Below are 14940 nucleotides of genomic sequence, written 5' to 3' on the forward strand. Positions count from 1 at the left end.
GACATACCTGGTGCTTCCTCTTGGCCCAGGCTGAACCCTGATTATGACGACACAGCCGTTGCTGTCACAGCTCCTAAGCAAGGGCCCTGGTCTCCGTCTTCGCAGAAGCTCCATAGAAAGCCCACATACGCCATCCAACTGTTCAGCACGGCACTGCCATTCCCCTCTCACAACGGCGTTAGCCAAGGAGTGACCCGGAAGCATTCGGCCGAGGCCTGTCAGTCGTTGGGCTTCTCTGGCTCCTTACTGTCTGACTGAATGGCCGGGGGATCAAGGAGTATTACTCGTACGGGTTACTACTATCTACTGTACGAGTCCCAGCCCAGCATCGAGAAGCCGTGTTGTGATATGTATGTACTTCGCACGGAGTGCCCGTGTTACCTATTACGCGATAAAGGCATTTCTTGCAAGCCATGATGATATCCTGACATTTGCTTTCTTATAACCAGGAACAGCTTATTACTTCAGGCTCCAGGCCTCAAGCCCTACGCCTGCGATTACTATAGTCGCCATGCCACCGTCGAAGTCGCCGACTGCTGCGATGTCTCCCGCGTCCGCCACACCGATGCAATCCCCCCTGATCAGCTCGACGTTTCCATCCTCGCCGCTGGGGATGCTCCAAAGCTTCACTCGCTGATCGTTGCTTACGCTTATTCCGACGACTCCCGTTCGCCGACGGATCAGTAGGACGCCTGCGATGGCTGCGGCGTGGGCTCTGCGCACAATGTTTCGCCTCGAAAACGCCCAGCTTGCACTGCCTGTGCTGCCCGAGGTCCCACCGAGCCATGTTACAGCTACGCTGTTGTCGTCGCCACCAGTGAAGACCTGATAACCTTCTCCTGAATCGATCAAATCTAGGCTCTTGATGCTGTTCTGGTGCAACGGCACCGCCTGCTCCAGGACGTACTCGCGCATGGCCCCTTCCTGTGGCTCGGTCCGCCATAAGGCAAGGTGGCCATCCGTGGATGCTGTGAGCAGTTGTGGGAGTTGATCGCGCATGCTGAGATGGCGCGTTTGGGTGATGCATGCACCTGTGTATCTACCCTTGGCAAGGAGTTCAAATCGGCCGCCGTCGCTTGTATAGCGATATGTCTTGAGCACCGAGTTTGAGAAGCCCATGGACACTATCATGCTGCTTCCATCATCAGACTGGCAGACGTCAAAATCCATGATGCGGAGATCTGCATCCTCGCTTTTGTCTGTGAAGACGCCCTCACACATGACTGCCAACCCCGTGTAATCCGACTCCAGGCTCTGCACTTTCCATACGAAGAATTCCTCGTTGCCAGCGCTGCTAAAAAGATAGTCGTCGCCCAGCCAAACAACCTTTTGGAGCCCCGTGATGTGCGCTTTCATAGCTGCGACGCACCGCAGCTCCGCTTGGGCGCCGTCTGCAATTTGCAGATACTCCCAGATGCGAATGGTGGTATCCTCGGCACCAGTCGCGATATAACGACCATTGGAACTCAAGCTTCGAATCTCCCTGCCGTGGATCCCAGCCTTGACCCACTCATGCGCCAAACGATCTGATGAGGAGATGGAGAGCTTGGAGGTCTTGGTGAAGGCGAAACGATACCGTCCAGGTATTGTTTCGCTAAATGTCAGCTGGAACGTTCGGTGGGCACCGCCGCACTCAATGGTTGCCAGTTCTTCTCGGCGTGTCTCGTTCCAAATGACAAAGTCTTTACTCCTGAAGCCATATAGAACGAGTTCAGGCACAGTGTCCTGGGTAAACCATGCGCCGGCGATCATAGGTCCAAAGGGCGGCGAGGTTTCGTGCCGCAAGTGAAGGAACATGAAATCTGATTGCCGATCCAGCTCGTATATCCTGTACTTTCCGTCTCGACTTGTGACGAGGATATAACGTGAGGCATGTGTCGAGCCTGGTTTGGGAGGGAGTGGGAGAATGGCCGTGATGGTATCACGGCTTCGTGTCGCGATGTCTAGGATCGAGTGGTACATTCCATCCTCTTGTCGATCTAGGACGGATAGGAAGCCATGCCGAGACCCGATGACGAGCAGGTCATTCAATTTTCCAGCTGCTGTAGGGACAAACCTGGGGTCGAGCCCTTTGGTCTGCCCCTGGGTGTGGACATGTCCCGTTGAGACATTGATTGCAAAGTAGTGAGACTCTGCCCTTCCATGGAGGTAGATCAATACCTCGACCACTCCATCCCTACTTGATAGACGGTTCACTTCGATGATCTTGCCCGGCACAGAGGCGATGTGTGTTATACTCTGGGTGGGGAGATGAAAGTGGTAGATGTTCCCACTCGTTGTGCCCAGCAGAGCTGCTGTGGGGGCAATTGCCTTGACGACATAGCAAAGCTTGACATCGTCTCGCAGGTCGTGGGGGACCTCAATCTGCTCCCATTCTGGATCAACGTGAGGCTCTTTCAGATGGCCAAGGAGTAGCCTGCCTTGGCTGGTTGAGACGAGAATGTGATCATACGAGAGGAAGTCGTAGCGGCTGATGATCTCTTTTGCAGCCGTGTTTGAGGACCCCGGATGGTCTAGACCTTTGAGAATGTCGACGGTATCCAATGTCAGTAATTGACCAAGACTATCTGAAGTCTGACTGAGTACTAGACTGGACTCGTCAATGAGGCAGATCTGACTATCGGCGCCACCGGTAGCGACAAACGCGGCCTTGTCTTCGAGCAGCACGGCTCTCGACCAGAGATGCTTGCCGCTATGCAGAGAGAATGTCTTGCTGTGAGACAGCTTCCCTGTCAGAAGTCTCGAGCTGCTGCAATCAGCCTCCTGAGCCGCTGTTGCGTGGCTCAACCTCAGATGCCATCTCTGCATCGTCGCATCTTCGCCAAAGGAGTACACCGACAGGGCATCCTCTCCGTATGACGGGCCAAACTTTACGCCCCATATCCGTGAGGCGTGGCCCATGGCAGCAGCTATAGGGGCATTTTGTCGGCTGCGGCTCTGGGTATCGTCGTGGGCATCATTGAAGTCACTGCCACCGAAGCCTGTGTCGATGACTTGCGGTGCCTTAGGGGCATCCGAACGAGACGGTTTGTCCCCGCCTCGCTCAGTAATGTCCCATATGCGAATCGTCCTGTCGTCGCTGCAGCTGGCAAGTATGCGGGCTGAGCTCCCGTCGGAGAGCGTGACAGTGGACATGTCCACGCCAAAGATTGATCCCTCGTGGCCCTCAAAGTTGAAGAGCGTTTCTGTGGATGTTTGCTGCTGCTGCTGCTGCTGCTCTGCGAGACGGCATTTCCACACAACGACGTGGCCAAAGACTGTTCCGCCGGCGACTAGGACGGTGTCGTCTGCTATCCATGTGAGATGTGCAGAGTAGAGCATGGGTCTTGAAGGCGCAATGGCGGCGCCGAGGTGGATTTCTGCCGTGTCGGATGAGAATCTCAGGGGTATGACTTCGTTGTGAGCCGTGGCGAGGGCTCCCACGGAATCATCAGTTTCTGAAAAAGCGCCGTGAAAGATCCAATCGGGAGCCGTAGCCTTGGCAATCACACTGTCGTTCCCATCGCCGTCCACGACGCCATCATGCCCCTGCTGCTTGGTAAGACGCTCGACAGACAGGATAGCCACATGGCAGTGACCCCAGACCAGGACCCGTCCGTGCCGCACATGGATCCCGTGAATGGGCTGGTCCACGAAGACGCTCGTCCGAGAAAGCAGACGTCCCTTTAGCAGCCCCGTCTTGGCTTCGTAGACAACGAGGTCGGAGTCTTCGCCGGCGAAGACGAGGAGCTGGCCGGAGGGTGAGCGGGATAGGGCGAGGGCTGTGATGGGGACGTGGGAGAGGTCCCTTGTGAGACTGAGTTGGTTTGTTGTCTAGGTATGGTGTTGATTAGCTATAGTGCTTGCCTAGATGAATGATGATAATCTTGATGGATGAGTTGATGCGTGACGATTGAAACGTGTGCTTGAAGTGGCATGAGTCGAAGGAGGGGCAGCTATAAAATGCTGTCTTTAGGTAGGTATGAACAACTCACATGAACCATGGTGATGTTCTCTCTCACAACTTGGAGGGGGAGAGAGTCTTGGTGGACGGTTACTTAGAGAGCCAAGGGCTCAGTCAAACATATCTGCTTAACAAGCATTCGGGATTAGAGCTGACTGGAGCGGATACTTGTAAGGTATTCACTACAAAATGGCGGCGGTGTTGCGGTGCGGTTGAAATTGTGGTGCCCAGAAAAAAATTTGTGCATGCGCCATCAAAGTACCGCTCCATAGAAGACTGCGTGGATGGCTACCTCACCGCCAGCACATGTGAGCCAGAGCTGTTGGGAGTTCAAGCCACCGGCACAACGTATCAGATGTTACAGATACCTATCGAAAGGTTGAGCTTTTAAAGGAGATGTTTTGAATATTTTCTTATCGTTCATTCATAAAAGAGGTATCCGCAATACTCTATGTCCAGGTACAGATTGTTCCCACCATCTTTGGGTATTCCAACTGCCAACCACCCGATACAAACTGTGCCACCCCCCGCCAATATCCATCCCATCTTCATAAGGTAGATGTAACCAAACGCCATGCAAAAGAATGTAGAAAGCAGAAAACACACATGCCGTCAGATAGATACCAAGTACTGCCTTCAGGTCGCCCGTGTATTCACATGATTTTGGGGAATGTTTCGAGGTTGAGCCGCAAAAGGCCACTTCCTCGCTGACTCTGGTAAATGACCAAGGTCGGGGTAGCCAATCGTCTAAGCTCGGTGAGAGTAGGGCTCGTAAGCAAGGTCAGAGCGGCCGGAGCCGGCGGCGAAGCGGGGGGCAGAAGAGGTGTAGCCGGTGTTCTCGCCCAGAGGTGCATAGCCACGGGCTCCGAATCCGCCGCCGGGCAGCAGCTTCTCGCCGTCGCTGATGGAGGAGTGCTTGTGGCTCTTCTGGCGCTTCTCGGGCGCGCAGCAGCAGATGGTGAAGATCCAGAAGAGGCTGGCGCCGATGCAGAAGGCGGCGCCGATCCAGATGACGGCGAGGAAGCGGCCGTCGAGGTGGACCTTGGCGCCGTAGAGAGACTTGGAGCCCTGGACGACGCCGGCGATGATGGCGACGGTGGCGGTGGACAGGGAGCAAGCGATGATGACGAGGATGGTGGTGACGACGGACTCGAACCACGTCAGGCACGAGACGGCGCGGGAGAAGTTGGAGAAGATGCCGATGAGCAGCTCCAGGCCGAGGCCGATGAGGGCGACGATGAAGGCCACCTCGGACCACTTGATGAGCTTCTGGAAGGCCTTGAGGGCGTCCTTGACATCCTTGGGCAGCTGGATGGTGGTGCCGCCCTCGGTGATGTCGCTGGCGTTGATCTGCTTCGAGGCCCAGTCGAACTGGCTCTTGGAGCACTCCCACTTCTTCTTGTCGTCGGAGGAGCAGGATCCCCAGAGCGTCAAGTCGTAGTACTTGTGCAGGCCGAGGGCCTCGGCGGTGATGTTGTCCGTCTGGATCTCCTTGATGTTGAACTCGGCCCGCGAGACGAGCGACTTGAAGCTCACTGGGCTGACGCTCAGGTCGCTCAGGTCGACCTGGATGAGCTTGAGGTTCTCGTGGGCGACGCCGGCGAGGACGGCGTAGAGCAGCGTGCCGATGGAGCCAATGGTGAGGAGCAGTGGCAGGGCCACGCAGAAGAACCGACCGGCACCCATTGCTGTCCTGTATTCCTGTTCCTGTTCCTCTTCTTCTTTTGTTTTTTCTTTCTTTTTTGTGTTTTGTTTATCGACAACGGCTCGGTCAGGCAGAGAGAGGGGTGGTTGTGCGTCTCTGGTGTAGAACGAGAGGGGCTGTGGTCGAGGTCTGGAGTCGACCTGTTGAGCAAAACGAAGGTCAGGCTGACACGCGCTCACACACACACAAGAAAGCCGGTGACAAAGACACGAGATAAACCAAGACTGGATGAGATGATGGGAATCAAACGAACAAACAAGAAAAGGCGGGAGAGTTGGGCACCAGGTGGTTTTAAAAAGCTGGGAGGCGGGCTGCCCTCCAGCGTCTGGTGCCAAAAGTCGCTGCGTGCTGACTGTGATGTGGACTTTTGCTGTGGACTTCCGTTGCCTGTTAGTGGTCGTTAGTGGGCTGCACGCTGCGGCGGGTGGGTGGCGCAGTTCCGTCACTGGGTGTGCCAGAGCCCTGCCCAGTGGGCAAAACAGCCCTGGAGTGCCTGTGGGCGAGGGGGTGGGGTGGATCCCGCTCAGTGGGCAGTGCGAGATTCAGCGCTGTCCCTGGGGACGATCCAAGCTGGTGCTGACTTGAGGTGTCGTTGGGAGGTACAGGTACTGACAAGTATTATCGCAACAACCATGCACTTTTTCTGCTTCTGGTCGCATTTTGGTGCTTACAGCTTGGAGTAAGAGTACGAGTAGCTAGCTGCTGGTCGATTCAGGCACAGCGCAGCAAGCAGGCATCGTGACTAATCTGCCCCAGCTCAGCGCCAGAAATAGAGCAGCAGCTATATTTGCTGCCCGGGGCCGTTGGGAAGGCTGGTGTCGTTGGTGCTGGTGTTGGTGCCGGTGTTGTGGTTGGTGTTGGTGCTACTATCTACGGGTACGGGAGTAGTAAGTGCTGATGAGGCTGGAGCGATTGCTGGGTTTCCCTGGTCGTGCCACGAATAGGTACATGTAGTTGCCCATGATGAATTGCCGGTCAAGCATCTGATGCGCGCAGATAGGAACGACAGCTTTCCGTGCTATTTTGGCTCAGACGGACCAGATAGAGCAGGGCTCCAGAACAAGAAGTTCCTGGAACTCTCAACATCTACAGGTGGTTGAGAGCGGCCGCGGCCTCCAAAGTGTGGACATGATAGTAATACAGTATTACTGTTGCTACCCTGCCTGGCCTGGTAATAGTATTAGGATCTCTTCCTGATCAAGCCGACCAACGAATCACTCCGTAATGTCAGGTACACAGACTTGTGCTTCTACACGATGATACTGTACATCGTTCTCCGTACCCCGCTAGCATCAGAAACATTGCGAGGCTTTGAAGCCCCAGCCCCGCGTCATAGCTCGACGATAACACGCGGCAATGCGGGTGGCTGGAGTTCAGCCGTGCGGCTTTGCGAACTAGACGAGGCGTCAATCCGTTCCGCTCCAGCGCTGTAATGATAACAGGAGTGTCTGGCTGTTGGATCTTCATCAACTTAATCTTGCGCAAAATATGGATAATAGTAGCACCAAATAACATACCTACCTACCTTACATGTATTTGCCTACATGTATGTATACATACCTATCGTACAGTATCGTACAGTAGCCGCAGTACAGTATTGAACCCTGAATCGTGCCGCCTTGTTTCGGTTGGTTGATGACTGGAGCTGCTGACGACAGCGGGTGACGGTTTGGGTGGTTCCTGGCGCTGATCAGAAACCCCCGAGCTTGACGAGCACGAGCTACCAGGCATTCTGACTGTGCGCGGAAATCGCTTCCGAGAAGAGCAGTGCACGACTCTATCCCGCCATGTTAGGTTGTACTACCTAGTAGTTCACAATGTATGTGCGTAGGTAGATAAGTATGTATGTAACACTACATAGAGCATGTACTGTAGAGCAAAAAGGGGGCAGCCCAAAGATGTCTTGCTGGCAATCTTATTTTTTATCTCAGCATCGAGAACTTGTGCAAACAGCCTCATCAGCCGCACAGTCTGTCATTCTCTGTCTCAATGGCTCTCCATATAGGGTGAGGAGGTATCGGATGCACCTCACACAAAATCCATCGCGTGCACTGCCCAAGAACTCTGGCTACTGCTAGGCGGGGCGCTAGTGACAGGCTGTGGGAGGCGGCGAATGGGAAAGCCATCCGTTCTATATTTAGCACATCGCCATCTTCGTGTGCTTGTGCGCTTGTGCCAAGCAGAAACGCGCAATGCCTCAGCCCACTGGCATGGATAGCTTATTTGGGGTGGCCATTTGATAAGCAGGCGCACAAGCAAGCAACAAGCGCATCGACTAAGAATGGATGCGAGTGCTGGGGAAGAAGAGACTTGGAGCGAGAATACCTCAGGTAGGTATGAGGTAGGTAGGTAATGGTACCTATCGATAAGGCTTTCCTTGCGAGTTGCTTTCAAGTGATATCAGTCGGAGCTACTGAGTTGCAGCTTCCCCGTTCTCTCCCTCTCCATTCCTCATAATCTCGCCTTCTATTGCTGTTGCATTTCGTCTTTCTCCATCTCTCCCAGATTTTGGCCTGATGGTCGCATGCTCATGTACCGTGGGCCAAACGCTGGTCTTACTGATGTGGACATCGGCCTCTACTGCATTGCGGCCTCTTTCGGCCTGATGAGTGAGTGGCTAACGCCTCTCTGCCTCTGCAGTCCGAAACTTGGCCATCACCACACCCGCCAGGTTATACGATATACTCAGCCCCTTGCCGCGTTTGCAACGCAAAGCACTCTTCTCATAGTTGGGACGAACAGCAGACGATGCAGTGGGTTCCTAGTGCAGTCTAGAACCGATCTCGAAGACAACCAGTTCTGTCACCGGGCGACAACGGCTTTGGCAGCGGCTGTTCGCTTGCATATTGCCCTTTCCTGATAACAAGTCGCCAAATCTCTTCCAATCTCCATCCACTCGAGGCTTTGGTAGTACGGTAGAGACGCAGTCAGCATGACACCTGCTTGAGTACTGCAGCTGGTCGACGTCTGGGACCCGTGATGGATTTAGCACTTCAATCACAGCGAACGACGAAACAGCAGCCGATTGGAGAGAACAAGTACGTCCTGGCTTGGCACCATCAGCCGGCCAGTATCTATCAAATTTCTTCGACAGGCGAGTCTGAATCAGAGCAAACGATGGACGGGCGAAAAGAGCGACACCTGATGCTGCTCGACATTCTTTCTTGGGGGCTGTTTTCTCCCATTCACATCGAGTCACGAGGGTTACTCAATGCCAAACGGGCAGAAACGGAAGCTCAGTCACGGCACGAGTGTCCTCCGAAGGATGCGGCAGACCACGGAGACTCGGCGGTTGGACGAGCCGGAACGATGGCCTGCCAATGAGGAGTGTTGTCGAGAGGAGGTGAGTGACCCCATCAAGGTTGAAGAGGTCTTTGCTGTCTTACTTCAATGAGGAGCACCATGGCCGTAGTACCCTTGTGTGATGAACGGAAAATTTCAAAGTTCCATGTGAGTTTGTGCTCCGTACGCGACTCTTTTGTGTTCTGTCGCTGAGTCATTTGGTGCTCGAGAAACAAAGAGAACGGAGGTTGGTGTTTCGTGTTCCTGGCGCCGAACATTGAGCCGCATGTCGTGCACGGCCAAGTGGTGTCACTCTGAGCCGCACATTCCAGGCAGAGAGAGGATGGGCCGGCGAAGCTGCCTAGCGCGAGTCGGTGATGTCCATGTTTACTTCGCCACAATTAGAGAAGCTGCATATCGGGGTCTCGACTGAGGTGGTGATGTGTATCGTATCAACAAGTCGGCGGTTAACCATGCAGCTATTCTCTCCTGGACAAGGGCGTCGCCGGTTTCTCAATCAACATGAGGCCAGAGATCCGCTGCGGCACCGGCACGTGTTGCGCTGAAGCTTGGCCTGGATGCTGGGCGTCTCAGCGGCACCCCGGGTCTCGTGGGGGCTGGGCTCGGTCTGCGAAAGCGCAACATGAAGCGCAGGGAGGCCGGACTGGGATTGGGCGCGCGGCCCCGGAGCCGTTCTAGGGTCACTAGGGCGAACGCTACAGCGCGCTCCGGGGGGCCCTGGGCTGGCTGTCAGCGCCCAAGCTGCCCAATGGCTGACCGGGGTGGCTCCCGACAGGACATCAAATCCAATGGATCCATGTGGATGGATGGAAGCTGAGAGCTCGAGGTGCTGGGTAGGTAGATAGCTTAGCATTGAAGAAGATATCGCCGCCGCCGTGGTCAGGTTTGTGTTGCTTCTTTGTTTCCCAAGGTCCTCGTTGTGCCATGGCTTGTTGGCTTGAAGAGCTTGGTTTCAGGAGGCCCTGCAGATACTTGGAAAGCAGCTTACCTCTTTGGACCTCGCATCGCTGCTCTGATCGATCCCAGAGCACTTCCACAGTATCATTAGCATCGTCATCTCTGGCATCAACCAACCTTGTTGCCATTCCGTCCAGTTCTGATCCCACCTGGGCAGCTCTTCAAGTTCAATGGATGTCTCTTCTGCGCCCGACAGGCCAAAGGCTCCGCCTCGCCGCATCCAGCCCAGCCCACCCACCCGAAAACCTCGCCGCCTCTCTCCCCATTCCGGAATCACACGCAGCATCTGGACCCTTTTCTGCCGTTCGACCCCCAAAGCAAAGAAAAACTTCGGAAGACATGTGAAACCTAATCGTGGGTCAAATCCCATCCGCTTTCCCTTTTCTTCCCCTTCAATTGTTTCTCCCCTGCCCAGCGGCTGTGTCACAAGGTCCCGGGCTGGAAAAGTCATCCGCATCTAGAATCCTTGGGTACTGTCGACCCCGCGGCTATTCACAGCCGGGCTTTTTTTTTTCGTGTCTTTGAGTTTTTGCTTGATTGTTCCGCTTCAGCCTCTCCGGCTTTTCCCTTTCCCTTTTCCCTTCCCCTTTTCTCTGCCCTTCAAGCATCGCCATTCTCGCAAGTATATGTAATATCAACGATCCAAGCTCAGGTATTTTGTTCCTCTGCCGACTGCAAAGACGGGCTCGAGCCAAGAAACCCGGATCGAAGAGCCAAACCTCCACCATCCATCCATCAGCGGATCGCGCCCCACCGGCCCAGTCAGAGCCCGATCCGCACGGTAGCATTTGATCCTGTCGATTCCCCTCCTGCTTCTTGCTTTTTCTGCTGCTCAATTTTTTCTTATCATCCTCCATTACTTGAATATCCTGCTTTTTCTCCCAGAAGCAAAAGCTGGTCAAGGTCTCGAAGAGCGGAAGGGGAAAGAATTACATAATATCGTCGTCGAAACAAGGCATTAAACCCCCCACCACCAGCCAGTACTATCGTCTTTGCTCCATCCGTCTACATATCCATTCAGTCATCCATCCATCCATCTATTTTATAGGTATCTGCAATACGAGTACCTACTACTACAGTACAGTACTGCCAAACTGCCCAACGAAACACACAACGACAAATCAGCAGCTTTACAGGCCTACTAACTGGGTATTGTCTGTCTGCTTCACGGCACTATAAACCCGGCCCTCGTTCTGCCCAGCTAGTCTGCGCGCGACGGCGTTAGCACGTATTTACAGTCGCCGCCGTCAGCTTTGCCGAGATAGGAGCTCCGTGTGAGCATCGCCACCCGGGTCCGTACATCTGCTCTGTCTGCCTGCTGCTGAGCTGAGGTGCCCATTCCAACCCATTTGACGTATGTATGTTGCTACCTCTTGTCACTTTTTTCTCCCCTCCATCCTCCCATCTCCCCTCCATCGTCCCGTCTCCCGCGATACTTTGGCCACGGCGAAATCGCACGCACTTGAAACAAGACATCTTCTGCCGCCGTCCCGAGACCTTGGCTCCCCCCTCTTTGCACGTCCGATCCATGTCTTGGAGGACCTGAGGCCCTGTCTCGAGCTGGCGCTGGATCTGCAAGGTACCCTTTCCCGTCAATTCCATCACCTTCCGCTTCATTTCTGCCGTGTCCGCGAGCCATCGAGACAGGCGGGCGACTGGTTGAAACGTGCCGCCTCGTTGCCGTCGTCGTCTTCTGCCTGGCTCGCGCTTCAACCTGTCGCAGGGCTGTTGGGTTGGTCTGTTCCGCCATAGCCGTGCTCCCGGGCTGCCTCAGTTCTGGGCTGGGTTGTTATCTCCAAGAAGACTCCCGGCTAGCCAGTCCGTTAGCCATCGTCCCATTGCCCAATCCCCAGCACCCTCTGACTCTTACTATCGAATCACACCCCGCCCATGCGCCTCTGCTGCAGTCCCGCGGATGCAGTACTAGAAGAAAAAACACACACACACACACCCTCATACACCTACACGCTTGCTCCGGATCGGCCGCGCTGATTCCCGCCTGTCTAGATTTTTTTTTCCCACCATCGTCTCTTCCCCTTGAACGGCCGAGACCATCTTCACATCTCCACCGTTCGCAACCCCCCCGGCCTGACTTTTGGCGGTTCCTGAGCCCGAGCGCAGTTTCCAGAGCTGCCGGTCTCGACCCAGAGTCACGAGCTACGACCACGACGTCATCCGCAGAGCTCCGGTAAGCTCCCTCAAGCTGGCCTGTCTTCCTAGGCGCTCGCCTAAGACAACCAAAACGGACGCTCCAAGGAGCCAGCGGTCCTCCTTCTTTACCGACCTCGGTCGACGATTCCATCCTCCCTAAGACGGGCTGGGATTGCCGCTAATCATAACTTGCAACACCTTCCTGCCTCCCCTACGACCACACGACCGTCATTCGCTACGGGGACGCGCGAGCTGTCGAGACGATAACAAACCCTCTGACGACGACCTGACGACCGGGTCTGCCAGCAAGGCACACAGACCCGAGCTTTCCCTGTCTCGCGACTCTCTTCCCTCTCCCTTCTGCCGAATTTTTTTCCTTTTCCTTGGCTGTCTGACAAGCACAGCCGACAGCCCCTCGCATCGCGGGCTCTCTCTGCTTCACCTCACACTCTCGCTCCGCTCCCAACCCACAATGGGCAACCAAACTTCCAAGGAGGGCGGCTCCTCTTCCAAGAACGGCGCCGGCTCCGGAGACGCTCTCCAGTCGTACCCTTCCTTCAGCAAGTCGGACACTAAAGACTCGACTCGGTCTTTTCGCGGGTTGCGGTCTAAAATCCCGGGGAGCGGCAAGACTGACAGCCCGAGGAACTCCATCGTGGCCAACGGCGACACGGGCGATGCCGCCTCGGTGCGGTCAGGCAAGAGTGGCCGCTCCAGCATCTCGCGTTCCGGCCGCAGCAGCGATACGATCCCGCTGAGGGGGAACTCGGTTGACCTGACGGCGGAGTCGCCCTCTCTAGACGACCAGATCCCCCCGCCGTCGCCCGTCTCCGAATCGGTCAAGAGCGGCACCCACGACGTAAGCGCCGCGCAAGCCTCGGGCGAGGTTGACCACGTTTCCGATCAGCCACCGTCGGCCAACGCCAGCCTCAACACGCATCTGCTGCCCCCGGGCCAGTCCATCCTGGTAAAGCGCGAAGATGCCCCCGTGAAGAAGCCGCCAAAGAAGCCCAAGAATGACACCATGGGCATGGACGAGATCAAAGAGATGGACCTTGATGACTACATCAAGCGCCTCCTCGACGCTGGATACGCCGGCAAGGTCACAAAGAGCGTATGCCTTAAGAATGCGGAGATCATGGCCATCTGTGCGCGTGTGCGAGAGGTGTTCCTGGCCCAGCCCGCCCTGCTGGAGCTCGACGCCCCCGTCAAGATTGTCGGGGACGTTCATGGCCAGTACACCGACCTCATCCGCATGTTTGAGATGTGCGGCTTCCCTCCCACGTCCAACTACCTCTTCCTCGGAGACTACGTCGACAGGGGCAAGCAGTCTCTCGAGACAATCCTGCTGCTGCTCTGCTACAAGCTCAAGTTCCCCGAAAACTTTTTCCTGCTGCGAGGCAACCACGAGTGCGCCAACGTGACTCGAGTCTATGGCTTTTATGATGAATGCAAGCGACGGTGCAACATCAAGATCTGGAAGACATTCATCGACTGCTTCAACACGCTTCCCATCGCCGCCATCGTTGCCGGCAAGATTTTCTGCGTCCACGGAGGCCTGTCGCCCGCCCTGAGCCACATGGACGACATTCGCAACATTGCCCGCCCTACAGACGTCCCCGACTATGGGCTGCTCAACGATCTTCTCTGGGCGGATCCGGCCGACATGGAGCAAGACTGGGAGGCCAATGAGCGAGGCGTGAGCTACTGCTTTGGAAAACGGGTCATCACCGATTTCCTTGCCCAGCACGACTTTGACCTGGTCTGCCGCGCCCACATGGTGGTGGAAGACGGCTACGAATTCTTTAACGACCGGGTTCTGGTGACCGTTTTCAGTGCGCCAAACGTAAGTCTCCAGCATGCGTTCTGACCCCTGCTGCAGTTGTCGATTCTGACTGACGGTTGGTAGTATTGTGGTGAATTCGATAATTGGGGCGCGGTCATGTCGGTATCGTCCGAGCTGCTCTGCAGCTTTGAGCTCCTGAAGCCACTCGATTCGAGCGCTCTGAAGAGCCACATCAAGAAGGGCCGCAGCAAGCGCCAGCAGATGCTAAACAGTCCTGTAAGTGAGCTTCTGAACCGTCAAGTCGACATGTTAGCTAACGATCGGGCAGCCTGCGAGTGTTATGCCACAGAGTGTCTAACCGCACGGGGTTTGAGGGGCTGCGTCCGTGGGCCATTTCTCCTTTTTCTTTACTCTCCCCTCTCTGCGTCTCCTCTTCTTCGTGTCTCTGTTTCCTTTTCCCATGGCGGAAAAAAACAAGTTGGGAAAAGAGAAAGTCTCGGGATTGCCAGCAGACGGCGCCATCCATCCTTATACCCTATCTCGAGAGGGGCTACGTGCCCATGTGATCAAGGATGGCGAGACAACACAGCAGATGTGGCTGCCGCAAGCCACGGGGTAACAACCGTGTCGGGCAGTCGGTTTGACTGGCTTCACCAGAGCAGCAAGACGTCATTGTCTGAGCCAAGACCTGGAACGGTATCTTGGCACTGCGCCTTTGTTATGGGCCTCATTCTCTTTGGGCTGGGCGGAATTCCACATATCATCAGTTATCTTTTCCTTTTCTATTCTTGCTTCTCTTGTCTTGACTATCAACATAAGTCGGCGCACGGACGTGGGATAATGAATGGGTTGATGTACGAGTCTTGTCAGCGAGGGAGGCCTGGAGGCCTACGTTGATCCACGAGACTGGGGAAGCATTGACTTGGGCCGCATACATGATGGGCTCGCGGTGGAAGCTTTTGCGGCATCGATCACGGCGTTGGACGATGTGCCTCCCGCCTATGCCAACTTGGAATAGAAGGTTTATGGAAATATCCTCAAGCAAGAAAGCGACAAAATCAAGGGAAATGAGAAGGATAAAAGATTCAGTGTGTG

The 14940-nt window shown here is 55.3% G+C and overlaps 3 protein-coding genes across 3 annotated transcripts; 1 reads left to right on the forward strand and 2 right to left on the reverse strand.

Moving 5' to 3' along the window:
- Nucleotides 1-326: 326 nt before the first annotated feature.
- Nucleotides 327-3983, reverse strand: TRIREDRAFT_122689 (uncharacterized protein; the record flags this gene model as incomplete). Its single annotated transcript, XM_006966812.1, has 2 exons — nt 327-3813; nt 3975-3983. The coding sequence occupies 2 exons, from the start codon at nt 3981-3983 to the stop codon at nt 460-462; spliced, it is 3363 nt and encodes a 1120-aa protein (XP_006966874.1). The 3' UTR covers nt 327-459.
- A 707-nt stretch (nt 3984-4690) lies between these two features.
- Nucleotides 4691-5845, reverse strand: TRIREDRAFT_22739 (uncharacterized protein; the record flags this gene model as incomplete). The annotated part of the gene is made up of 1 exon (XM_006966649.1): nt 4691-5845. The coding sequence occupies exon 1, from the start codon at nt 5627-5629 to the stop codon at nt 4691-4693; it is 939 nt and encodes a 312-aa protein (XP_006966711.1). The 5' UTR covers nt 5630-5845.
- Nucleotides 5846-12531: 6686 nt separating this feature from the next.
- Nucleotides 12532-14203, forward strand: TRIREDRAFT_79535 (uncharacterized protein; the record flags this gene model as incomplete). Its single annotated transcript, XM_006966710.1, has 3 exons — nt 12532-13905; nt 13969-14121; nt 14174-14203. 3 exons carry the CDS (start codon nt 12532-12534, stop codon nt 14201-14203), a joined length of 1557 nt encoding a protein of 518 aa, XP_006966772.1.
- Between the last annotated feature and the right edge of the window lie 737 nt (nt 14204-14940).

Source organism: Trichoderma reesei (genome assembly GCF_000167675.1).
Source record: "Trichoderma reesei QM6a unplaced genomic scaffold TRIREscaffold_14, whole genome shotgun sequence".
NCBI lineage: Eukaryota > Fungi > Ascomycota > Sordariomycetes > Hypocreales > Hypocreaceae > Trichoderma > Trichoderma reesei.